This window comes from Orcinus orca, chromosome 2, assembly GCF_937001465.1.
Source record: "Orcinus orca chromosome 2, mOrcOrc1.1, whole genome shotgun sequence".
Taxonomy (NCBI): Eukaryota; Metazoa; Chordata; class Mammalia; order Artiodactyla; family Delphinidae; genus Orcinus; species Orcinus orca.
The window spans coordinates 176,481,506-176,507,653 of record NC_064560.1 but is presented as its reverse complement, the minus strand read 5'-3'; the positions used below and the strand labels follow the sequence as shown (position 1 = coordinate 176,507,653).

The 26,148-nt window shown below is 43.4% G+C and overlaps 1 protein-coding gene and 1 long non-coding RNA gene across 4 annotated transcripts in view; one reads left to right on the top strand and one right to left on the bottom strand.

Moving 5' to 3' along the window:
* LOC125963382 (uncharacterized) overlaps positions 1–26,148 on the bottom strand; it is a 60,486-nt gene that overhangs the window by 27,571 nt on the left and 6,767 nt on the right. The window lies entirely within an intron of this gene.
* Positions 11,595–26,148, top strand: part of SPTLC2 (serine palmitoyltransferase long chain base subunit 2) — a 110,492-nt gene continuing 95,938 nt past the window's right edge. The window contains exon 1 of one of the 3 annotated variants that reach the window (XM_049705307.1): positions 11,595–11,927. In XM_049705307.1, the coding sequence (XP_049561264.1) occupies positions 11,799–11,927 (129 nt within the window). In that variant the 5' untranslated portion in view covers positions 11,595–11,798. The remainder of the gene's footprint in view (positions 11,928–26,148) is intronic. The other 2 variants (XM_033414007.2, XM_049705306.1) reach the window with 2 other exon arrangements.

The window sequence follows — 26,148 nt, the reverse complement described above, 5'->3', positions numbered from 1 at the left end:
GCAAGGGAGGCTGGAAAAGTGAGTGGCAAAGGGGAATTATCTTTCCATGATTAGCTTAGACCAATTATGGTTCGTGGGGTTGGCAGGACAGCTGCTGTGAAATCAAGGAATATCCTTCCTGCACCTGAATAAAATCAGCAAGGAAGAAGGTCAGAGGGGGAGGGGGGTTGGTGTTGCATATAAAACAAACAGTGTCTGCCACACCTTCCTCAAACTTCCTGTTCCATTTAGGCTAATTTAACTCTATCTGTTACTTGTAACTAAAAGAATCTTGACTAAGACTCCTGTAAAAAGAGAATGCCTCTTTCCCCATTTCTCTGACTTACCTCCTGCCCCTCCTTCCCCAGGGAGGTGGAATGGGGTACCTGGTTGGTGTGGGGTATGTTCTCCCCTGGGTGGGGATGCTCTATTGACGGTCCTGGCTAGGAGGATCTGGTTTCTTTCTTTCTCTCTCCACCAGGACCATTGGGAGACGGAAACATGCATATGTGTTGCAGACTCAAACTTTCCCTTAGGTGGGCTGCCCAAGGTCTAGATTGGAGGTGAGAAGTTGTCACTCACACACAAGCCACAGATCCCTTATAACAGTAATAAAGGTGACATTTTTCAGGTGACATTTTTGTAAGCTACATAATTTGGGGGACCCAGTACAAAATGAGTCACTGAAAATTTCAAGATGGTGATGGCAGAACATTAAACCAAGTACAGGGCCCTGTGCAATTCACAAAGGCCCCAAGCCCATGAATTTAACCCAACGCTTTAATTCTGCATCTGCTGACCCTTTTGTCTTACTTCTCAGTTGGTTCAGAACTTTAGTGAAGTTAAGGTTATTATTTACTGGGCCCCTTTGAACCCCAGTGACACTTAACATGGATTTTCAGCAGTTATCCCTTTCCTTCCCTTCCCAGTGCCCCCAATCAATGCCCTGATGCACATGCATCTACAGTTCTCTTACTCATATCAAGATAGCTGAGATTCACCCCTATATTTTGAAATCTGTCCTTAAGCCTCACCACCAGAATTATAGAAATTAATATACAGGCTATTGGCTTCGGTGTATACAGCCTTGGGTTCTGATTTTCCCTCTGCCATTCACTACTAGTATATGGATTTGAGTCTCTTACTGATCCTCTAGGGCAGCGGTCCCCAACCTTTTTGGCACCAGGGACCAGTTTCATGGAAGACAATTTTTCCATGGATGGGGGTGGGGCAAGGGGAGTGGGGTGGTGGTTCAGGTGGTAATGCGAGCGATGTGGAGGGAAAGATAAAGCTTCGCTCGCTCGCCCTCCGCTAACCTCCTGCTGTGCGGCCGGGTTACTAACAGGCCGAGGAGTTGGGGACCCCTGTTCTAGGAGACTCAGTTTCCTCATATGCAGGGTGGGGCCAGTCATAATGTATGTTAGCTCTCGGCACACTATAGAAGGTGAATAGTTTTTGAAGGAATATCACAGTCGTATCCATCCATTCCTTCCTCCCCTCCCCTCCCTCCCCCCTTCTCCCCTCCCTCCCTTCCTCCCTTCCTTCCTTCCTTCCTTTTATTCAATTATTATCAAGTACTCCATGGGCCAGGTACTGAGGTAGGTGCTGCTGAAATTACAGAGTTTATAAAACACAGACCCTTTCCTATCAAAGAAGACGACAGTATCCTGGTGAGAGCTGGTTGTTTTTTTGTTTTGTTTTGTTTAGTAAAGTATCTTAGGTTTTGTTTTTCACAGCTTTATCATGATGTAATTTATATATATTAAACTTCAACACCTATAGTATACAATGCAGTGAGTGGTTTTTAGTATATTTATAGAGTTGCACCGCCATCACCATAATCTAATTTTAGGCTATTTTCATGGTCCCACCCCCAAAACCTGTACCCATTAGCCGTCATTCCCAATCCCTCTGCCCTCTCCTTATCCTACCCCCACATATACCCCACCGCACCCCAGCCCAAGACAATCACTAATTTATTTTCTGTCTCTGGTTTGCCTGTTCTGGACCAATATATAGTTTTTTTGGTTTGGCTTCTTTCACTTAGCATAACGTTTTCAAGTTTCATGTATGTTGTAGCATGTATCAGTACTTCACTCCTTTTTTATTGCTAAATAATATTCCAGGGCTTCCCTGGTGGCGCAGTGGTTGGGAGTCCGCCTGCCAATGCAGGGGACACGGGTTCGTGCCCCGGTCCGGGAGGATCCCACATGCCGCGGAGCGGCTGGGCCCGTGAGCCATGGCCGCTGAGCCTGCGCGTCCGGAGCCTGTGCTCCGCAACGGGAGACGCCACAGCAGTGAGAGGCCCGCGGAGCGCAAAAAAAAAAACATTCCATTGTATGGATATATGACCCTTTATCTATTCAACAGCTGATGTACATTTGAGTTGTTTCTACATTTTAGATGTTATGAATGATGCTGCTACGAAGATTTGTATACAAGTTTTAGTGTTGACATATGTTTTCATTTTTCCTGTGTAGGTATCTAGGAGTGTAATTGCAGGGTCATATGTTAACCCTATGTTTAACATTTTGAGGACCTGCCAAACGGTTTTACAAAGCTGCTGAACCATTTTACATTCCCACCAGCAATGTATGAGGGTTCCAGTTCCTCCACATCCTCATTAACATTTGCTATTGTCTGGCTTTTAGTTTTAGCTATCCTAGTGGTTCTGAAGTTGTTGGGGGGTTTTTTTGGTTGTTTTTTGTTTTGTTTTGTTTTTGTTTTTGCGGTACACGGGCCTCTCACCGTCGCGGCCCCTCCCGTTGCGGAGCACAGGCTCCGTCCGGACTCACAGGCTCAGCGGCCATGGCTCATGGGCCCAGCCGCTCCGCCGCATGTGGGATCCTCCCGGACAGGGGTACGAACCCGTGTCCCCTGCATCGGCAGGCGGATTCTCAACCACTGCGCCACCAGGGAAGCCCGAAGTTGTGGTTTTTATTTACATTTCCCAAATGACTAATGACATTGAGCATGTTTTCATTTGTTTATTAGACATTTGCATTTCCTCTTTGGAGAAATGTTTATTCAAATCCTTTGCCCATTTAAAAATAAAGTTATTTGTCTTTTTATTATTAAACTATAAGAGTTCTCTATATGCTCTGGATACAAGTCTCTTATCAGATGAATGATTTGCAGATGTTTGTTCCCATTCTTTTTTTTTTTTTAATAAATTTATTTATTTATTTACTTTTGGCCGCATTGGGTCTTTGTAGCTGCACGCGGGCTTTCTCTAGATGCGGTGAGCAGGAGCTACTCTGCGTTGCGGTGCACGGGCTTCTCATTGCGATGGCTTCTCTTGTTGTGGAGCACGGACTCTAGGCACACGGGCCTCAGTAGTTGTGACTTGCAGGCCCTAGAGCACAGGCTCAGTAGTTGTGGTGCACGAGCTCAGTTGCTCCATAACATGTGGGATCTTCCCGGACCAGGGCTTGAACCCGTGTCCCCTGCATTGGCAGGCGGATTCTTAACCACCTGCCACCAGGAAAGTCCCTATTTGTTCCCATTCTGTAGGTTGTTTTTTCACTTTTTTTTTTTTTTTTTTTGCGGTACGCGGGCCTCTCACTGTTGCGGCCTCTCCCGTTGCGGAGCACAGGCTCCGGACGCGCAGGCTCAGCGGCCATGGCTCACGGGCCCAGCCGCTCCGCGGCATGTGGGATCTTCCCGGACCAGGGCACGAACCTGTGTCCCCTGCATCAGCAGGCGGACTCTCAACCACTGCGCCACCAGGGAAGCCCTGTTTTTTCACTTTCTTAATGGTGTCCTTTGAATACTAAAATTTCTTAATTTTGATGAAATCCAATCTTGGTATTTTTTCTTTGGTTGCTTATGCTTTTGGTATCATATGTAAAACCATTTCTAAATCCATGGTCACGAAGATTTATACCATTATTTTCTTCTAAGGATTTTATAGTTTTTATCTCTTACCTTTAGTTCTTCGATCCATTTTGACTTTGCTCACTTCCTGATGTTGCGTCACTCTTACTTGGGCTTTCCTTTTGGTAGCCAAATGGCTACAGCAGCTGTAGGCTTCACATTCATACAGCACACCTTCTGGAAGAACAGGTAGATTTCCTCCCTCCAAGCATAGAACCCAAATCTCCAGTCTTACCATGACTGAATCAACTAAGTTCCTGTGTCTGTCCCTGAACCAATCACTGTGGCAAGGCTCCGGGCAATAGTTAACTCTAAATATATGACTATTGACCAGTGAAGGAAGAATGGAATAGATGATGGAGAAGCAACCAGTTGAAATGTGAGATATAGATTGGCAGATTAGCAGGGGATGGCCAGCATGGGGAAAGGCAGGTTTGGATTGAAATAGAAGGTGACTCTATAGTTGTCATTTATGTCTTAAAAGGTGTTATTGATATAAAACAGAAATATACTGTATTTTGAAATGTTAGAGTATCAGTGTCATAAAGTAGGTACAAGAAAGTTCCTTTTCCTTGTCAACTGCTTGAGCACCTCTGTTGCCTCCCCAGAACTTGTTCTAATTCCTGTGCTTTTCAGGACGTCTACTGAGAGAACTTGCAGTGTGACTTTGGAGATACCCCGAGAGCACAAACAACAGAATAGCCCTCTTCTAGATACAAGTTGAAATGGCTCTCCCAGACAGCAGGTACCAGAATTGGTTTGGGGGGGTAGTAAAAGATAGGAAAAAAAGTGCAAAAAAGTTAGGAAGTATTGAGGATGGGGGAAGAACCCCAAAAGGCCATTTTAAAGGTAGTTATTTTGTACAAGAATTATGTAGCATTGTCAAGTGAATATAAAGAGAGTGATGGGGAAGACAGCAAAATCTTTGAAGAGTTCTATAATGAAGTGGAAAAGAAATGGCTGCCTCACCGTAAACGAATTCTGCTTAAATATGTAAACTTCGTCACTCCATAGAGTACATATGCCACCTTGCCTCAGGATGAATGACCTTCTTATTTATGTCATTTTTCTTTTAACTATTTTTTTCTTGAGGTATACTTTACATATAGTACAATTTAATTTACGTCATTTAAAGTTGACAATGCATAACATTCAGAGCTAGTATGCTTGTCTCTGGGTCCTTTGTCACAGTTAATGCTCTCTTAAGGAGTAAATTCTGTCTATAGAGATGATATTTCTATTTTTTCTTATACAACTGCATACACAGAGGATGTTTATTAATTGCTTTGAGATGACAGTTTGATGAAGATGATAAGATATTATCACTTTAATCAGTTTAACTAAACGTAAATTTGGGGTAAATTTCAGAGGTTAGATTTGGGAAGAGGGAGCACCTAGAACCAGTATTTCTTAAAACATCTTCTAAAAGTGTTGAGAATCTCCTAGGCATTCCTTTCCCCTGCTTCTTGTCATCGTCATATTTAACATGAGCAGTATAATGGACATCTGTTGTTTATGCCTGCCCAACACCCCTTTTTCTGGTAACAGCACCCATCTCTTCCATTTGGGAAACCACTGATCTCCCGTTCTCAGAGCCTGTGGCTCAGAATCGGAGGAGTGGGTGGGCACAAGATTCAGGCCTGGCCAAACAATTCAGCATCCACCTGAGACATGTGACCTGAGCTGGGCCAATGGGAGCTTAGCTAGGACTCTCACTGGGACCCCAGAAAAGAGGCTTTCTCTCTCAGCTGAGATTTTAAAGCTGGTGGAAGGCAAGCTGGCCAGCCGTGAGCCATCTTTAACATCACTTGGTGAATCTATCTGGGAATGAAGCCAACTCAGAGGGGCGCTAAACCAAGGAACCTGTTTCTGATTCCTGATCACCTGGATCCAGTCAGATCCCCCTCTAGTCTTTTTGGTTATGTGAGCCGAACCTCCTCTACGCTTAATCCAGTTTGAACTCAGTTTCAAAACTTGCAAAGCAGAGTCTTGACTAATACCACCACCATCATTGTAATCGTTATCTGCAACACCACGCCCTTCTCCTCCTTCCTGGAGCTAGATGCAAAAGTCCACTTCCTGAAGCAGAGCCTCAGATGATTACAATAATCAGTGGAGTGAGTGCCCACAGGAAGTCCAGGGTGGCAGTGCGAGTGTGGTGGTTGAGTAGGGCAAAGGAAACACCAGGCAGAGCTCTACCACTGAGAGACAGGCTCCAGCTGCCTATTCTTGGAGTGTTCATCTGTCTCATCTCTGAGCTCTGATTGCAGATGCCTCGTTAGACACAGATTAAAATCACTCTACTGGATGCTCAGCAGGCACCCCAAACCAATCAGGAAACATCATTCCTCTTAAAGCTTTGCTTTTGCAATCATTCCTTTAAACAGCTCAGGCCTCACAACAATGCAATTCTAAACTCTTGTCTCAGGGCCTACTAAGTTTTGTGAATGCAAACATTGTCACTGAAAATGATCCAGAAACGTTATTCAAGATATTCCAGCAAAAATAGGGCCAGAAACTCTAGGAGAGAAGAAGTAACTCTAAATTCATTTTATTAGCTTAAGAGTAATAAAAAGGGAACTAACGGACCCATTTCTGGTAAATCAAGACTGTAAATTCGGGGACTTCCCTGGTGGTCCAGTGGTAAAGAATCCATCTTGCAATGCAGGGGATGCGGGTTCGATCCCTGGTCGGGGAACTAAGATTCCCACAGGCTGCAGGGCAAGTAAGCCTGCATGACACAACTTCTGAGCTTGCGTGCCTCAACAAGAGAGCCTGCGTGCCACAAACTACAGAGCCCATGTGCCCTGGAGCCTGCACACCACAACTAGAGAAGAGAAAACCCACATGCCACAACTAGAGAGAAGCCCGTGCACCACAACGAAGAGCCCGCATGACATAACGAAAGATCCCACGTGCTGCAACTAAGACCTGACGCAGCCAAAAATAAATTAAATAAATAAATAAATCTTTAAAAAAAAAAGATTGTAAGCTCCACAAGAGCAGAGACCATGTTTCTATCTGCTTATCATTGTATTTGCAATACCTAGAATGATGCCCAGAAAAAACTATTTGTTGAATGATTGGCCAAAGAGATAACTGATTTTTAAAAAATTAATTAATTAATTAATTTTTGGCTGTATTGGGTCTTCATTGCTGCACGCGGGCTTTCTCTAGTTGTGGTGAGCGGGGGCTACTCTTTGTTGCGGTGCCTGGGCTTCTCATTGCGGTGGCTTCTCTTGTTGTGGAGCACTGGCTCTAGGCACACGGGCCTCAGTAGTTGTGGCTTGCGGGCTTAGTAGTTGTGGCTTACGGGCTCTAGAGCGCAGGCTTAGTAGTTGTGGCACATGGGCTTAGTTGCTCCGCAGCATGTGGGATGTTCCTGGACCAGGGCTCAAACCTGTGTCCTCTGCATTGGCAGGCAGATTCTTAACCACTGCTCCACCAGGGAAGTCCAAAAGAGATAACTGATTGAATGAAGCATGAAAGGTTTGGAAAGGGAAGACCAAGTGATGCTCTTAGAGTCAGGATCAGATCGACTCAGCTCTGAGTTGTCCAGCCCTGGGTTTTATACCAAAGCAGATTTCTTCTGGAGGGCCCTTTCTACCTTATGATTCTATTGTCATTTTAACTACTATTGGACATTGGCCATTTTTGCCTGCCCAGTGTTTGTTCCCTTTTTCTATGAGGTCCTCAGTTTCCTTTTGGGAAAGTCCTCTGCTCATTTTGTGTCCTCTTTTGGAGAGGTGGATCCTGTTAGGCACCTTCCACCATGAAAGATGAAGGTATCACACCCTTTTCTTTGTTTGCCACCCACCCCCATGGACCAATGTGACCTAAAGTCAGCCAATCACATACTCTCTCCCATGACTGACTCTTGGGCAAGTGACTCAAGGATGGAAGGGCTGGTTAGAGCTCATTTATTTTGATGGTGGTGCGCTCACCAGTTTCTGCCACAAACCCTCGCTAAGGTCCTTGCTGCCCAGCCCTCTGGATCTCCGCTCACTCCTGAGTTTTTCTAAGCCTGGCCCCCCAGCCTTTAGCCAGGTCTCTGAGCTGCTAATAACCTTCCAGTGAATTCCCATCTGTGCAAGTCAGGCAGCATTAACTTGTGCTGCATGCAACCAAGACCCCTATTTGACAGCGCAGGCCAGCTGCTCCTCCGGCTGTATAGTTTCTCTCACTTTATTTCTCTTCCTAGGCTGCAGTCCTGCATGGCCCTTTAAAAAAATACTATACTGGAAGCCTCCTCCTTTAATACTGATTCCAAGCAATTGTTATTTGTCCTTTCCATGCCATTCCTTGCAGTGGGCAATGATAGGGTTGTTCCTTCCTTCTCCACCGTGAATCCTCCTTCTCTGTAACTGATTCCTCACCTCCAGCAGCTTGACCTTGGGCTTTGACCATCATTGATTGGTCAAGCATTAGATATCTCACCTTAAACTGGGCCAATCAAATTTCTGTTTCCTGGGAATTTATAAGCTTTACCTAGGGAATGTGAAAGCTGTAGGTGGCTGACCGCTAAGCCTCAGAAGTGAGCTGGTTCTAGGGGGAAGGTCTATAATTTTCTGTTGCTGAGGTTTGGGATTCTTTTCTGGGTCCCAACACTTACCTATCTTGAGGAGAGTGCCAATAAATATATATAACTCTCTCTCTTTTTTTTTTAAAACATCTTTATTGGAATATAATTGCTTTACAATGGTGTGTTAGTTTCTGGTTTAAAACAAAGTGAATCAGCTATACATATACATATATCCCCATATCTCCTCCCTCTTGCATCTCCCTCCCACCCTCCCTATCTCACCCCTCTAGGTGGTCACAAAGCACCGAGCTGATCTCCCTGTGCTATGCGGCTGCTTCCCACTAGCTATCTATTTTGCATTTGGTAGTGTATAAAATATAACTTTCTTGATTAAGTTTTCTAATATTGGCTTATCTGCAGTCAAAACAACCTTAATTCAATTCACAGTCTCCATGTGATAGAAGGCTCCTTGGAGGCAGGGCCGGATTTTCATTCATTCATCCATTTATTCACTGATCAAACATTTATTGGGGGCTTCCCTGGTGGCGCAGTGGTTGAGAGTCCGCCTGCCGATGCAGGGGACACAGGTTCGTGCCGCGGTCCGGGAAGATCCCACATGCCGCCGAGCGGCTGGGCCCGTGAGCCATGGCCGCTGAGCCTGCGCGTCCGGTGCCTGTGCTCCGCAGCGGGAGAGGCCGCACCAGTGAGAGGCCTGCATACTGCAAAAAAAAAAAAAAAAAAACATTTATTGGGCACTTACAATGTTTCAGGCACTATGGTAGGTGCTGAGAACACCAAGAGGAATTAGACAATCCCCTGAATTCACATAGCCTGCTCTCTGTCTAGTTGGGATATTAATGTCTTCAATCATTCATTCATTTAACAAGTAGTTCATTTATTCTAATGAACTAATCATCGCCAGCACTTATTGAATATTATGTGACAGGCCCTGGTACTAAATGCTTTTCTTATTTAATTCTCATAATTCTATGAGATATGTCCCAATTTACAGATGAAGGAACTGAGTCACAAAGAGGTTAGGCAGCTTTGCCAAAGTCACAAAGCTTCTAAGTGCTGGAGGTGGGGCTCCAATCCTGTCTGACTACAGAGCTCTTGCTTCTAATCATTGTGTGACCTCACTCTCAAAATAAAGAATCCCAAAGCAATGTGACATATGCCTACACAGGTGTGTATAAAGTCCACAGAGAAGAAAGTGACTGATTTTGCCTAGAGGTTGGAGTTCAAGAAAGGTTTCACAGCTGAAGAGGTTTGAGCAATCTTGGAGGAAGAGAAGAATTGTAAGCCTGGTGCCTTGCACAGAACTTTGCACATGAACTCAGTAAAATGATGATAAGGCAGCTTATGCCTCTGGAAGGAGTTGTTTTCCTGTGTACATGGAGTCTGGGGTGTTTCCTACTGCCTTCTGAGGCATCCCTTTTGTGATTTAGCAATGGTGTGCAAGATCATCAGATCATTTATGTATTATATCATTCATGTTCACAAAAACTTTGTGAGGTAAGTAGTACAGGTATTAACTTCGTAAGATGCGTGAGGAAGCCAAGGTTGATGTTGCATAACTTGTACAAGACCACACATGGTGAGTAAGTGGCAGAACAAGACAAGGCCCTGGTGTCCTACCCTCTGGAGGGAGGGATTGCCTAGCAGGATTCCTTAATCTAGCCAGGCTCCTTAACTCTCACTCTCCAGTAAGGCATTGCTGTTTCCAGCCTCTATACCTAAGCTTCCAAAGGTTCCCTCTCCCAGGATCACCCACCCCTTCCTTCTCATTTCCATCTCTCCAAATACTGCTCATCCTTCAAGATCAAGCTCATTCCACATCTTCCTCCCAGGCCTTCCCTAGCTTCATTCAGCTCACTGTCTAAGCCCCAGTTAAATCCGTTACCCGTGCTTCCAACCAGATTCCTGCCCTGAGAACTTCCTGTATAGAAAGTCTAGACTTGTCACTGTCAACCAGCCTTCCGCATCAGAACTCCTGTTGCCTAATCATTCCAGCCTTTGGTCAGCCTTTTATTGTTGTTTACTTTATTTATTTATTTAAACATTTTTATTGGAGTATAATTGCTTTACAATAGTGTCAGTTTCTGCTTTATAACAAAGCGAATCAGCTATACATATACATACCTCCCCGTATCTCCTCCCTCTTGGGTCTCCCTCCCACCCTCCCTATCCCACCCCTCTAGGTGGCACAGCCAGTATTCAAACCCAGACTGACTCCAGAGTCCATACTCTTAAACATGACACTAAATTCTTTTTTTTTTTTCTGTACGCGGGCCTCTCACTGTTGTGGCCTCTCCCGTTGGCGGAGCACAGGCTCCGGACGCGCAGGCTCAGCGGCCATGGCTCATGGGCCCAGCCGCGCCGCGGCATGTAGGATCCTCCCGGACCGGGGCACGAACCCGTGTCCCCTGCATCGGCAGGCGGACTCTCAACCACTGCGCCACCAGGGAAGCCCCGACACTAAATTCTTTATGGGTAACCAAAAGTTTCTTGCTACAATGTAAATCCATTTCTTCTCTTTCTAATAACTATGGGAATATAGAGCTAAAGAGATGAAAAATATGTATACATTATGCTTCTAATAGGAGCCAGGTATTGTGATAGGTGCAAAATGGCTTATTAATGTAATTCTTGCAATGAGTCTATGAAGCAGGAAGTATTAACTCCATTTTAAAGAATTTGGCTCCTAAAGTGGTTAAACACTCAAGGTTTAGATTCTGGTTACTGTCAGAGCTGGAACAACCAGGTTTCTTGTTTTTCAAGGAAGTGTTCTTAAAAGGAAGTTGTACAGAAAACCCTGATAGGGACAGATGTGAAGGGCAAAGAGACACCCGAATCATTACTTAAAATGTGTTAATGTATGATGCATATTGAAGAATGGTGAAGGAATGTCGAAAAAGGCTTACTATAAAAACCCACAGAAGAATTAGCTAATTAAATTAAGGGCTGGGATTCAAACCCCACAACTTCCCGGGAGGCAAGGGTAGAGAGGGTGCCACCTGTCCAGAAGAGGGAACCCGCTCTAGAGACCTGGTCCCAGGTCCAAAGGTCGCTTCAGAAAACCCCCTTGACACCCGCGGGCCGTTTTATTCCATCCCGTCATTGGCCAGGTAGGAGCCTGGGGTCCGCCTCCTCCTCCTCCAGATTGGTCAGCAGTCCTCAGGCTCACGACACTCCTGCGCGCCCCGCCTGGTCTCCAGCTCCCGGGCCCAGCCTACGGCGATCCGCTGCTTCGTGGGGGAGTGGGTCCCGCCCCCATGTGACGGCCCGGCAGGGAATTGGCGGCGGCGTGCAGCCATTTCCGGTTTCGGGGAGGTTGGAGGGGTGCGGAGGGGGACTTGGAGCCGCTGCCGCCTCGGCCGCCGCTTACGGATCCTGCCTTGCGCCTAGTGCTGCCGGGACGATGCGGACGGAGCCCGGAGGGTGCTGCTGCCGTCGCCCGGTGCGGGCGAACGACTGCGTGGCGAACGGGGAGGTGCGCAACGGGTACGTGAGGATCAGCGCCGCTACTGCCGCCGCCGCTGCCGGCCAGGTACTGTGGGACCAGGCGGCCGGGCCGGGCTGGGGGCGGTGGGCCGGGACCCCGCGGGCTGGCGCCCTTGCGGAGAGGCGGCGGGGCCGGGCGGGGTCGCGGTGACTGTCAGCGGGGCCGGGCGCGGCTCAGGTGTGCTGGTGGCAGTGTCCGGGCACTGACTGGGCCTGCCCCGGGCCGGAAGGCTCAAGGGCGGCGCTGGGGCTCCCCAGTCTCTCCGTGCCTGAGGTCTTCCTCACCTCTCCCCGGAGGTTGGGCTCTACTTCCTCTACCCGATCCCGCCAGAAGTGGGGTCTGCCCTCCAGGAGAGGCAGGGAGTGCCCCCTCGGACCCCAGGAGGATTCCCCCGAGCCTCCCTCCTGTGGCCTTCGGGTGGTTGCTTCCTCCTAGAGCTCTGAAGCCCTCCAGGGAAAACCACATTTAGGATCCTCAGGAGGCAAAGCAAGTTAGGAGGTGGTACCAGGCGGAAACACCCAGTCTTTTCCTACCACGTACCTACCCCCGTCTACAAGTAAGGCCTTGGACCACAAGTCTGGCAGTGAACCCGGTCCAGAGCCTAAAAAGCGTTACGGTCTTGGCCCGAGGTGAGACCCCCATCTCGGGCTCCAGGTTGAGTTAGGTGGTCCTGCTGACCCCTTGAGCAAGAGTGCTATCTCACAAGGGGATGGTTTAGCCTGGTGGTGACATGTGATGAGTCTGTACTAATTCACCAAGGCTGAATCACCAACCCAGTCCAGGCAGTTCTGAAATGTTTTGAAAAGTTCTGAATTCAAGGCAGTAATTATCATCAAGCTTCACGTTCTCTGGACTGACAGCTATTATGCTGAAATGTCTTTTTAACGATGAGCTGGTTAAAAAGATGCAAGGTCAGTGTTGGTGGAAGAGAGTGTTGAGACGTCTGCAGTTGACTTTGGTACTTAAAAATCTCTTTAAGAAATTAAGGAAATCCTTTTTTTTTTTCACAAATAGTCCGTTCCCCACGGCAGGAAATGTGACTGTTGTAATTTGGCATTACCATAAATATCTGGCAGCCTTCTCCCTCGGTCAGTAGATAGGAGAGACAGGCCTGTTACTGTTTGGTGTGAAACAGAAAGTAAAGCATTTCTCCGGGTCAGGTTGAGATATTAAGACCACAAGAGTTGGGGGGAAATACATAAAAGAGACTTGACCTCCCCTGAAGTTGTAAGGTGTAAGGCAACATAATATACAGATTCAAAAAATTTGTTTTCATTTTTGAAGAAATAATTGTGTGAGACAGGAAGTGATAAGAATCAGCTCATTGTAAGCCATGGAAGAAGTTGTTTTCCCAGCAGTGTAAATGGCTAATAAGACAAAATTGTTGTATAAATTGTAAAAGGGAAACCTCATGGTGGGAGTTAGAAAATACATTGCAGGCCAATGAGTGCGTTATGATTTTTAAGAGGGAGAAGGAAATCAAGAGCAAGGTGTCCACACGATAGAGGTGCTTTGTGTTTAAGTGCTCTTTTCATTTAACACACTTATGTTCTGAGTTAGTAGTAAATCAGATTTCTCCCTCCCATAATCCTGAACAGTTTAGCATTGGTGGGCATGACATTTCTTCAGAGATTGCTGACTGATAAGATGAAGAAATATCAAGTTGCTAGCATGAAATTTAAAAATCTGTATAACTGGAAAATCTGCCTGACTTTTTCTAATATATTTTAGTGAAAAAATTCACTCAAGCCACAATGGTGGCATTTGGAAGAATGGTCTGGTGGAATGCCCTAAAGAATGTTTAGGGGTGCAGTATCCCTTCTAGAAAACAATTTCTCGGGAGTCTTTTTAAAATAAAGACTTTAGGTATGTAGCTTTTACACTATAAGAGGACTATTGTCTGTGGGGTGTTTTTTTCCCCCCGTTTCTTTTTCCTTAAGCAAAAGAAACTTCATAAGAGCAAGAGTATCTTTAAAATATTTTTTAAAGTTGTTTTTGTTTCGATTAAAGTGATGTGCTAGTCCTCCAAGCCCTGTGTATTTTTCCCCAGTTTCTGGGGGAAATATTGCCAATTATGCCGTAAAAATGCACATAAGATGTCAAGTGCACAGGCGTGTGTCTTGCCTTTTCTAAAATACAGTGTAACAGGGTTTTGTTTTGTTTTTTCTTAATAAACTTATTTATTTTTGGCTGCGTTGGGTCTTGGTTGCTGTACACAAGACTTCTCTAGTTGAGGCGAGCGGGGGCTACTCTTTGTTACCGTGCGCGGGCTTCTCATTGCCGTGGCTTCTCTTGTTGCGGAGCACCGGCTCTAGGCGGGCGGGCTTCAGTAGTTGTGGCTTGCGGGCTCTAGAGCGCAGGCTCAGTAGTTGTGGCACATGGGCTTAGTTGCTCTGTGGCATGTGGGATCTTCCTGGACCCATGTCCCCTGCACTGGCAGGCAGATTCTTAACCACTGTGCCACCAGGGAAGCCCTGTAACAGGGTTTTTAAACCCAGGATATAAGTTCATTTCCTCACATATACCACCATTTGCCTTTTAACGAACAGAAGAGAAGTTAGAAACTTCTAAGATCCCTCTACTTTCTCAGGAGTCTATATGCTTGCCTCTTTGTTGGATTTGGGTTTAGAGTTTGAGTAAATAGCTCCTGTGGTAGAAAGGATGTTGTAGAAAGGATGTTATGAAACAATCAGACATTACTGTTTGGTTTTGTTTTCTGGGTTTTTTTTTTTTTTCCAAATTTTGTGTGTGTGTGTGTGTGTGTGTGGTAAAATACACATAACATAAAATTTACCATCTTAACCATTTTTTTTTTCTTTCTTTTTTTTTTTTTTTGCGGTACGCGGGCCTCTCACTGCTGGGGCCCCTCCCGCCGCGGAGCACAGGCTCTGGACGGGCAGGCTCAGCGGCCATGGCTCACGGGCCCAGCCGCTCCGCGGCATGTGGGATCCTCCCGGACCGGGGCACGAACCTGCGTCCCCTGCATCGTCAGGCGGACTCTCAACCACTGCGCCACCAGGGAAGCCCCATCTTAACCATTTTTAAGTGTACAATTCAGTGGAATTAAATACATTCATAATGTTGTGCAGCCATCAATACCATCCATCTCCATAACTCTTTTCATCGTGTAAAACTGAAACTCTGTACCCGTTAAACAGTATCTCTGCATTCTCCCCTCCTCCCAGTCCCTGGCAACTACCATTCTGCTTTCTGTCTCTAGGAATTTGACTACCATAAGTACCTCATATAAGTAAAAGTACTTGTCTTTTTGTGACTGACTTTATTTCCTTTAGCATAACATCCTCATGGGTCATGCATGTTGTAGCATGTATCAGAATTTACCTCCTTTTTAAGGCTGAATAATATTCCATTGTATGTATATACCACATTTTGCTTAGCCATTCATGTGTCAGTGTACACTTAGGTTGCTTCCCTGTTTCAGTTGTTGTGAATAATGACACTATCAACATGGATGTACAAATATCTCTTAGACCATGAATTCTTTTGGGTATATACCTAGCAGTGGAACTGCTCAATCATGTGGTAATTGTATTTTTAATTTTTTGAGGTAACACCGTACTGTTTACACAGTGGCTGTACCATTTTACATTTCTATCAGTAGTGCACAAGGGTTCCAGTTTCTCTACAGTCTCACCAACAATTGTTCTTTTCTTTTTTTTTTTTTTGATAGTAGCTGTGAGATTATAGGGACAAAAAATATATGTATATAACTTCCTCTGCTGCTGGCATAGAGCTCCTAAAACCTGTGTAGTTTCCTAAGTGATAAGAGCACTAGGAGCATCTTTTGTCCTAATGTTTCGTCTTTGACCTCCAGTTTCTGACACAGAGCTCCTACATCCCTTGACATTTCCTAGACAATAGAAACATCTTCAGTTCTAATGAGCTGACTCTTGGTGGGCTCCTGGATGGGGTCACCAGAAAGACCAAGCCATGAATAGAAGCTTGGATTTCTCAGCCCCACCTCCCAGTTCTCCAGAGAGGGGAGAGAGGCTAGAAATGGAGTTAATGATCAATCATGCCTGCATGATGAAGCCTCCATAAAAGTCCCCAAAGTACTGGGTTTAGAGAGCTTCTGGGCTGCTGACAACGTGGAGATGCTGGGAGAGTGGCACAGCTGGAAGCTCCGTGACCCTCCCCACTTTCCCTGCCCTACATATCTCTTCCATCTGGGTGTTCATCTGGATCCTTTATAATAAACTGGTAAACAGTAAGTAAACAATTTTTCTGAGTTCTGTGAGCTGCTCTACGAAGAGAGAGTCCCAGGAACCTCTGGTTGGTCAGAAGCACAGGTGACAACCTGGACTTGAGATTGGCATCTGAAGTTGAGGTGGAGGCAGTCTTGTGGGACTGAGCCCTTACCTGTGGGATCTGCCGCTATCTCCAGGTAGATAGCAATAGAAGTAAGTTAAATTGTAGGACACCTACACTTGAAACTAACACCACGTTGTAAATTAACTATATACTTCAATTTTTAAAAAAAGGAAAAAACAATGTAGGACACCCAGCTGATGTCACAGTATTGCTTAGTGGTGTGTACCCCCCACCTCCCAAACATCTGGTCAGAAGTGTTAGTGGCAAGGTAGTGTGAGAGTAAAGGAGAGACATCGCAGGAGAATTAGGTTTTTTCTTTACGGTAGCCATCCTTATGGGTGTAGACATTACTGTTTTTTAATGATGACGGTAGATAGAGTTTTCACAAGGAAGAGAAATGGTAGTTTTTCCTCCCTGCCATTCAGAGGAGTGAGAGAAGCGGGTCAGCCTTTCTTGAGGTAACAGGTGGCAATTAGTATTAAGGAAACAGAAAGAGAATTGGAAGCTTTGGCAGAATTAGAGCTAGAAGGAACCTTTAGGGGTTTATGTAATTCATTCCCTTTTCTATTTGTAGGACTTTATTAAAGCTAATCTTGATAGATGATTCTATCCTATTTTTAAAGACCTCTAGAGGCTTTGCAGGAAATTTTCTCAGCAGCGATTTGGAGTATTCAGTCATCTTAATTACCAAGAGTTTATTACTGTGGATTTAACATTTGATTAAATAAATGGCATATTTTGGTTGCACCTGAAATATAATACAGTTGGTGTCTACGTTTAAAGCCCCTTGTTAACATTACTTTCTTTTGGTCTTCCATTTCTTTAAAGAACTTTTGAGATTTGTTCACACATTTAACCTTCCTTAATTAGCTGACAAATATGGAAGAAAAAAATTATCTGCCTTGGAGAGAGTTTGGACCTAAGATTCTTCCCTTTAGGAATAGTTTTAATGAGATATTAGAAGGATGATAGCCTTCTAGCTGCCAGAATAAATAAGATTCTTAAGGAGGAATTGGGGCACAAGTTATGTTCTTATTTAAATGATAAGAAAAGTAGAAAGAACAAAGTGCTGGTTTTGCTTCTTATACTTAGAAGAAGGCAAATGAATAACTAATGAGCGGTGGTTTACTAAGTAGCTACTAGGCTTTTGTTTCCACTGAGAGGAAACATTACCTGGGAAAAGGAGAAGTTAGTTATGACAGAGGAACTGGAGGAGTAACTAGAATGGCCAATATACCTGTTGAAGTTTTTCAGGGCCTGATGAGACATCCAAAGACCTCAAAGCTTTGCAAAAATAATGTTGTTAACTGTTTACAACCCGTGGGACTAGATTTTTGTTTCAAATGCTTTTTGTTCCAAGGGGAAGAACATTTCAAGTCTTACTAGTTGGATGTGAAAGATTCCAGAGTCATTTGAGGCGCTCAGGGATTCTCCTTAATAAAAATTCTCGGGAAATGAGACCCGTGTTTAATATATAAACCACTGTATTCTTAATATAGTATTTTAGAACTTGGATATTCAGGGAATGCAGACTTGCCCACTTTTTAAGGTTGGACTAGGTGCCCCAGAAACTTCATAGTGTTCTGAACGAGTAGTTAATTGGTTGAGATTCAATCAGATTCCATTTTTGAAAGAAAGAAGCAGTGTTTATTGGCAGAATAGGCAATTGAGAGGATGGGTAGAGGCTGTGTTTGCATTCTGAGTGGGTGTGTCTTATTTGATTAAATACATGGTTTGTGGCCTCAAAGGCCAGTTGCCTTCTGAATAGCTTCTAAGAAGGCTTCTATAATATAATTTGTAATTTGTGACCCATTAAACCCATTAAGCAAGTAAGCCTTTTGCTCTTGACTGATTTAAGCTCAGAAAATTTAGCTTAACATTTGTTGTCTTTAAGACTACCTTCAAGACCCATTATGAAGGTTAAGGTGGCAATTTTTCCTTTTGTTTTAAAATAATTTTTGCTTCTGATTGTAGAAAAAATACATGTATACTCTAAGACCCTAAAGGATTGAGATAACCCCTGTGTTGGTGGCTCATTTTTATTTATTTTTATTATTATTATTTTTAAAATATTTATTTATTTGGCTACACCAGGTCTTAGTTGCAGCACGCGGGATCTTTCATTGCTGCGCGAGGGCTCTTCTTGGCGGCGCAGGGGCTTCTCTCTAGTTGTGGTGCTCAGGCTCAGTAGTTGCGGTGTGCAGGTTTAGTTGCCCCACTGCGTGTGAGATCTTAGTTCCCCGACCAGGGATCGAACCTGCATCCCCTGCATTGGAAGGCAGATTCTTAACCAATGGACCACCAGGGAAATCCCAGCTTTCTGATAATTTCTAAGTACAGTGAAATATGCAGTTATACTGAGACTATGGTTGTGATCCAGCCTTACTCCAAATAATACATATTGAGGTCGGGGAAAATATTCAACAATTTTTATGACTTGGAAAGCTTTAGAAACTACTGTACAGATGAAGTACTGACCTGTCAAATGTGGTGGTTTTGAATTATTCTAAATAAGCCTCTTGCTGCCTCATAAGTCAGCCCCTTCAGCAAACATCTGAGGTTTTACTGTTTGAATTGTGCCTGGTATGTAATAGGAACTCAGGAAATCTTAGTTGAAGGAATGAATGGGTGGTAGTTAAAGCCATGGGAATTGGTAAAGTAGATAGAAGAGGGCATTAAGCAAGAAGAGGAGGCACTAAGGATGTAATATTGGAGAATCAGTGTTCTTGCGAGAAGGCAAACACAAACACACACCACTGCTGCAGAAGGTTGGTTGAGAAAGGTGAAAGCCCAAGGAAACGGAGGGTGTTTCTTTTTTTTTTTTTAAAGAGAAATTATGTATTTAATTATTTATTTATTATTTATTTTTGGCTGTGTTGGGCCTTCATTGCTGTGCACAGTAGTTGTGGCACACAGGCTCAGTAGTTGTGACTCAGGGGCTCTAGAGCGCAGACTCAGTAGTTGTGGCTCACAGGCTTAGTTGCTCCGTGGTATGTGGGGTCTTCCCAGACCAGGGCTCAAACCCGTATCCCTTGCATTGGCAGGCAGATTCTTAACCGCTTCGCCACCAGGGAAGCCCGAGGGTGTTTCTTTAAGCAGTGTAAGCAACCTCTTGGTGGTCAGAAACCGAGAATAATAATGGTAATAGGTATCATTTACTGTGGCCAGGGCCTCTCCCAGCCTTTTAACCTATCTGATCTTCACAGGGCCCTTGGTAGGTGAATATTATCTCCATTTTACAAATAAGACTGAATTCCAAATCATTTAAATAACTGACCCAGTTAGGAAGTTAATAGAGCCTGGGTTGTATTCTTTATCTTACTCTATCATGTCACTGAATTTGGCAATTCAGAACTTACTGGTGATTTTTGAGGATTTTAAATTAGATACTAGGGATGACAATAGATTTCATCTCTTGAGAGTTGATTATAGAGGCTGATCTTTTCTTGGAATTTTACTGAAATGTACTAGCCTCTCACTACTGCCTACCACACATACTAGAGAAAATAGTTTGGAGCTTTATGCCCATCACACAAGCTGTGCCACACTCCGAACATATATATTTCCAGAAGTGTCCTCTTTTTCTTGGCAGGCAAATTTTGAAAAGTAGGGAGTCCACATTTTATCTTGCAATCAGGATAAGTTCCCGAATTTCTGTTGGTAAGTAACTCATATGGAATGGACTAAGGAGTGCTTCCAAAGCCAGCCGTGAAACAAACCTACATTTTGACATTACCATATTCCTATTGAAAACTCAAAAATGCAGACCTCCAAGTATATATGCATTGCAGGATTTCAGTCAAGTGTCATCCTGTGCACTCTGGGCAGTGATGTTCTGCACAGGAGTTATTATTTTCACTTGCCACTCACAGCTCTGTAGCACTTCCCTATCTCTAGATAAGCATCAAGGTATGACAGACGGATGTAATAGGAGATTTGTGTACCAGTGCAGTTCTGCCACAAATTCCATGTCTTTTTCTGAGCTCTGTTCCACTTCTAACATGTTCTAGGCCTGTAACACCGTGCCCTCCTCTCTGGCTTTGTAGTTGACATGAACTGGAAAGGCAACCCAGTTTGCATCCGTCTCCCTTCTCTGGGAATACTCCCTTATACCAGGGGTGGGTCCCTGGTGGTCACATCTGTGCAATATGACCGATTTCCTGGGTCATAACTGACTGGCACAGCAGTAGGCACCTATGCCAAAATGAACCCAACAACCCTCTCTCGTGGGGATTTAAAATTTCAGTGGGGAGAGTTTGCCCTTAAGTAGACTAGCACCTGTGTTACACTCTTTACAATAGTTCATATACTTGAAAGTTCTAAATTTTTTCGTTTTATAAAGAAGTATTTCTTGAAAATTTGCATATTTTCAATAAGATTTAAAATGAACAGATGTAGTGTTTCTCTTGTAAAGTCAACATACTTTACATACTATTTTATATGAAAATATAGGAGTTGGAAAAATACCATACTTGCAGAACATTAAATATGTTAATGTTTAAAGAAAATAAATTAAGAAATTAAATTAAAATGTGAATAAAATATGAAGAAATATGAAATAAATGAAGAAATATGAAATATTTCTTAAATTATGAAGAAAATAAATTCAGTTGACCCTTGAATAACTCAGGTCTGAACTGCACCAGTTCACTTTTATGCAGATATTATTCAATAGTAAATACTACAGTACTGCACAGTCTGTGGTTGGTTGAATCCGTGGATGTGGAGGAACCTTGGATTCGGAGGGCCAACTATAAATTATACTGAGATTAACTGCAGCATTGTTCAAGGGTCAGCTTTATCTCCTGAAATTCTATAACCTGGAGATAAATACTGTAACATTTTGATATATATCCTGCCATGTGTTTATATATGTGTGTGTGTGTGTATATATATACATATAAATGTGTGTATGTGTGTGTGTATATATATATATATATAAATGTGAGAGGGAGTGGGTTACAATTTTACATAAAAGAGATCGTACTACATCTATTTTACAGTTTTTTTTCTCTTAGTATCATGAATATAATCTATCATCAGTCAGTAGAGACAAACATCATTTTTTTACAATGTATTTTTAAAAACATTATTTACCTATGTATTTGGCTTTGTTGGGTCTTCGTTGCGGCACGCGGGGTCTTCGTTGCAGCATGCGGGATCCTTTGTTGCAGCACAGGCTTCTCTCTAGTTGTGGTGCACTGGCTCCAGAGTGTGCGGGCTCTCTAGTTGCAGCATGCAAGCTCAGTAGTTGTGGCATGGGCTTCGTTGCCCTGCAGCATGTGGGATCTCAGTTCCCCGACCAGGGATCGAACCCACGTCCCCCGCACTTGAAGGCGGATTTTTAACCACTGGACCACCAGGGAAGTCCCTACAATGTATTTTCTTTTTTTTAGTTGAATGAAAGATTCTGTAAATTCTACAGTGCTTTACAATTTTCAAAAGTTTCACACAGGGGAATTCCCTGGCAGTCCAATGGCTAAGACTCTGTGCTTTCATTGCTGAGGGCATGGGTTCAATTTTTGGTCTGGGAACTAAGATCCTGCAAACTGTGCAGCATGGCCAAAAAAAGAAAAAAGTTTCACACACATGATTTCATGTAATCCCATAATAACCCTTTTTCTCCTTACCCCTATATAGCCCCTCCCCCACAAACATCATTCTTTTAAAGGGTGCATAAATTCTATAGTACAGATACATAGCGTAATTTATTTAACCAATCCTCATGCATAATGTTTAGACTTTTCTCAGTATTTCTGATATATGAGCCCTTTGTACTTCTCTTAACACTTTTGGGTTTTTTTGTTAGGATAAATGCCTAGAAATGAGATTGCTCACTCAGAAGATGTGTGTGTTTGTGTGTGTGTGTGCGCGCATGTGTATAAAATCAGAATATCATTTTGTAAAATAAATTAAAGGAGGTTTAAAGATTAAAATTTTTTTTCTGATTTCTAAAATGCAGTGAACCACCACTTAAGTGATCCAAACCGTATCTTTTTTAAAATTTTTTATTTTATTTATTTATTTATTATTATTATTTTTTTGCGGTACGTGGGCCTCTCACTGTTGTGGCCTCTCCCGTTGCGGAGCACAGGCTCCGGACGCGCAGGCTCAGCGGCCATGGCTCACGGGCCCAGCCGCTCCGCGGCATGTGGGATCTTCCCGGACCGGGGCACGAACCCGCGTCCCCTGCATCGGCAGGCGGACTCTCAACCACTGCGCCACCAGGGAAGCCCCAAACCGTATCTTTAAATGAATAAAACCACTATCTCAAAATATAATGTTACACAGAGTCAGCTTGGGTTCCTAAAATTCACAGGTGAAAATGTGTTACAAGTGTCAGTTTCCTCAAATTGATCTTTAAGACAATGCAGTTCCAGTTAAAATCCTACCCTCCAAGTGTTTTTCTCTTCTCTTTTTCTCCCTCCCTGTCTCTTATTCTTTCTTGACAAATTGATTCTAAATGCATGTGCAAAAGCAAAGGGCCAAGAAGAGACATGGCAGTTTGGAAGAAAAATTAGATGGGAGTAGTCATCTTTATTAGATAATAAGACTTGCCATAAAAATACAGTTATTTAGGCAGTAGATTTTGATCAGATAGTATATAAATGGAGCAGAATAGAAAACCCAGAAAGAGTACACTATGAATATGGAATTTGATAGATAAGGGTGGTGGCATTTCAAATCAGTGGGGAATGGATTGCCTTTTTATTAAGTGGTGCTGAGACAAGTAGTATGGGAAAAAAAATAGATCCCAACTTCACACCACTCTGTAAAAATCAGTCCTAGGTTGTTAGATATTCATATGTGAACATCAAAAAATATAAAGCTATAGCATATAAAAGAAAATGTTTATGACCTTAGCATATAGAGTGATTACCCTAATGTCATCAAAGCACAACTTTTGCACACAATAGCATCAAAAAGAATTAAATGATTAGAAAAAATGCAATAGAAAAAGTGCAAGACTTGTACACTGAAAACTACAAAACATTTTGAAAGAAATCAAAAAAGATTTAAATAAATGCAAAGACATCCGATGTTCAGGGATTGAAAGACTTAAGATTAATCTACAAATTCAGTGCAACTCATTGAAATCCCAGTTGGTTTTTTTGGTGATATTTACAAGCTGATCCTAAAATTCATATGAAAATGTAAGGGACCCAGAATAGACCAAGTCTTGAAAAAGAAGAACAAAGTTGGAGATCAGTGGAATATAATTGAGAGTCCAGAAATAAACCCTTACATTTATGGTCAGTTGATTTTTTTTTTACAAGAGTAGATAATTCAAGGGGGGGAAAGAATGACCTTTTTAAAAAAATGGTGTGGGGGGAACTGGACGTCCGCATGTAAAAGGACTAGCTTGGATCCCTGCCTTATACCACATACAGAAAAATTACTCGAAATGGACCAAAGACCTAAATATAAGAGTTACAGCTATAAAATTCTTAGGAAAAAACATAGGTATAAACCTTTATAGACTTTGATCAGGCAGTGCTTTTTTGGCTATGACTCCAAAAGTATAAGCAACCAAAGAAAAAGTAGATAAAGTGTACTAGATCAAAATTACAAGCTTTGTATTTCAAAGGACACCATGAAGAAAGTGAAATGACAATCCACAGAATGAGAAAATATTTGAAAATCATATAGCAGATAAGAGACTTGTTATCTAGAATGTATAAAGCACTCTTATAACTCAACAATAAAAAGACAACCCAAGGAAGTTCCCTGGCGATCCAGTGTTAGGACTTGGCGCTTTCACTTCCGTGGCCTCAGTTCAATGCCTGGTCGGGGAACTAAGGTCCCACAAGCCACCATGCAGCACGGCCAAAACAGAAAAAGGCAACCCAGTGTTAAAATGGACAGAAGACTGTGATAGAAGTATCTGTTGGAGACCTCTGCTGTTCATGCTAAAGGATAATATCTTTATCGCCTCCCGTACAATTGTGGCTTTGTATGTAGGCAAAGGAAGCAGGTTATTTCCAGGGCAGCTAAGTTAATTAGTGTTAATTCTGGTTTCCTAAAAACAGACATTTTTTTAGCAGGGGAAACGAAACTCATATAACCATTTATCTCAATCCATGTATAGCTGATAATATGAATAGCAAAAATAGCTAATTATATGAAATAGCAAAAATGAGCACGAAGGTTGAGTTTAAAGTTAAATTCTAATTTTAAGCCACTGATTTTTTTTTTTTTTTTTTTTTTTTTTTTTTTTTTTTTTTTGCGGTACGCGGGCCTCTCACTGTTGTGGTCTCTCCCGTCGCGGAGCACAGGCTCCGGACGCGCAGGCTCAGCGGCCATGGCTCACGGGCCCAGCCACTCCGCGGCATGTGGGATCTTCCCAGACCGGGGCACGAACCCATGTCCCCTGCATCGGCAGGCGGACTCTCAACCACTGCGCCACCAGGGAAGCCCCAAGCCACTGATAATTTTAAAACAATCAGATTAAGTTGTATTATCTCTGAATAATTAAAAGAAAATTTGATTCATAGAAAATCTCAGGAATATGACTAAGAAATGGTAACAAATGGAAAATGTAGAGACTTGGATTCTCGTCCTGACTTTGAATCTAACTTTCTTGTGACTGGACAAATAGCTTAAATTTTCCTTGGTTTTGTCATTAGTAATGTGAAGAAGAAAAGTGAGACAACTTGAGAATTGCTTGTAATAGAAATGCTTCTCACTTTGTGTGCATTTTTCGTCCTCTGCATTTATATATAAATCCCTTTAGACAGTATCCCTTAAAATAGTTTCTTTATTCTTTTTTTTTATTTGTTTTTTTGTTGTGGTATGCAGGCCTCTCACTGTTGTGGCCTCTCCCGTTGCGGAGCACAGGCTCCGGATGCACAGGCTCAGCGGCCATGGCTCACAGGCCCAGCCGCTCTGCGGCATGTGGGATCTTCCCGGACCGGGGCACGAACCCGTGTCCCCTGCATCGGCAGGCGGACTCTGAACCACTGCGCCACCAGGGAAGCCCTCTTTATTCTTTTATCTCAAAAATCATGTTGATCTTTGCATGCTTTTTCTCTTAAAAAATGCAGAATTCTTGAAGACTTGAAAAAGGACTGTCTCTTATTTGTATGGTCAGATACCTTGTACAGATCTTGACATATAGATAGAAATGAAATATTTGTTGAATGAGTGAAAAGAATGAGATGATTATGATGATTTTGAGCTCTTTGGTAAAAAGGGGGCTCTGGGTTCCTAGAGGAGTCTTTGATGTCTGAAAATTATTCTTGCAGTTTTAGAAATGTTAAAAAACTTTAACAGGAATCTACACTTCTGAGGACATGAAATTAAAGGGAGGGATCAAGGGGTGAGAGATTTCCCAAGACTAGCAGTACTGAAATATAAGGTGACTGTAGACTACTGTATACCGTGCCTTCTCTTTTTCAGTCATACTCCTATTTTCTCTCCCAGCCTCTTGGGAAAGCAGGATTTTTTGATTGATTGCTGGATACTGTGAATAAAAGACCTGCAGAGGGCTTCCCTGGTGGCGCAGTGGTTGAGAGTCCGCCTGCCGATGCAGGGGACGCGGGTTCGTGCCCCAGTCCGGGAGGATCCCACATGCCGTGGAGCGGCTGGGCCCGTGAGCCATGGCCACTGAGCCAGTGTATCCGGAGCCTGCGCTCCGCAACGGGAGAGGCCACAGCAGTGAGAGGCCCGCGTACCGCAAAAAAAAAAAAAAAAAAAAAATACCTGCAGAGATTAAAGTCAGTGTTATTTTTGCCTTTTGCTGTTTTAGATATGGCAAGGGCCTGAGCACCTCCATCTAACCAGGGATTGAGCTGGGTGGGCTGGGCTGAGTTTTTTTTTTTTTTTTAATAAATTTATTTGTTTATTTTTGGCTGCGTTGGATCTTCGTTGCTGTGCACGGGCTTTTTCTAGTTGTGGTGAGTGGGAGCTACTCTTCATTGCAGTGCGCGGGCTT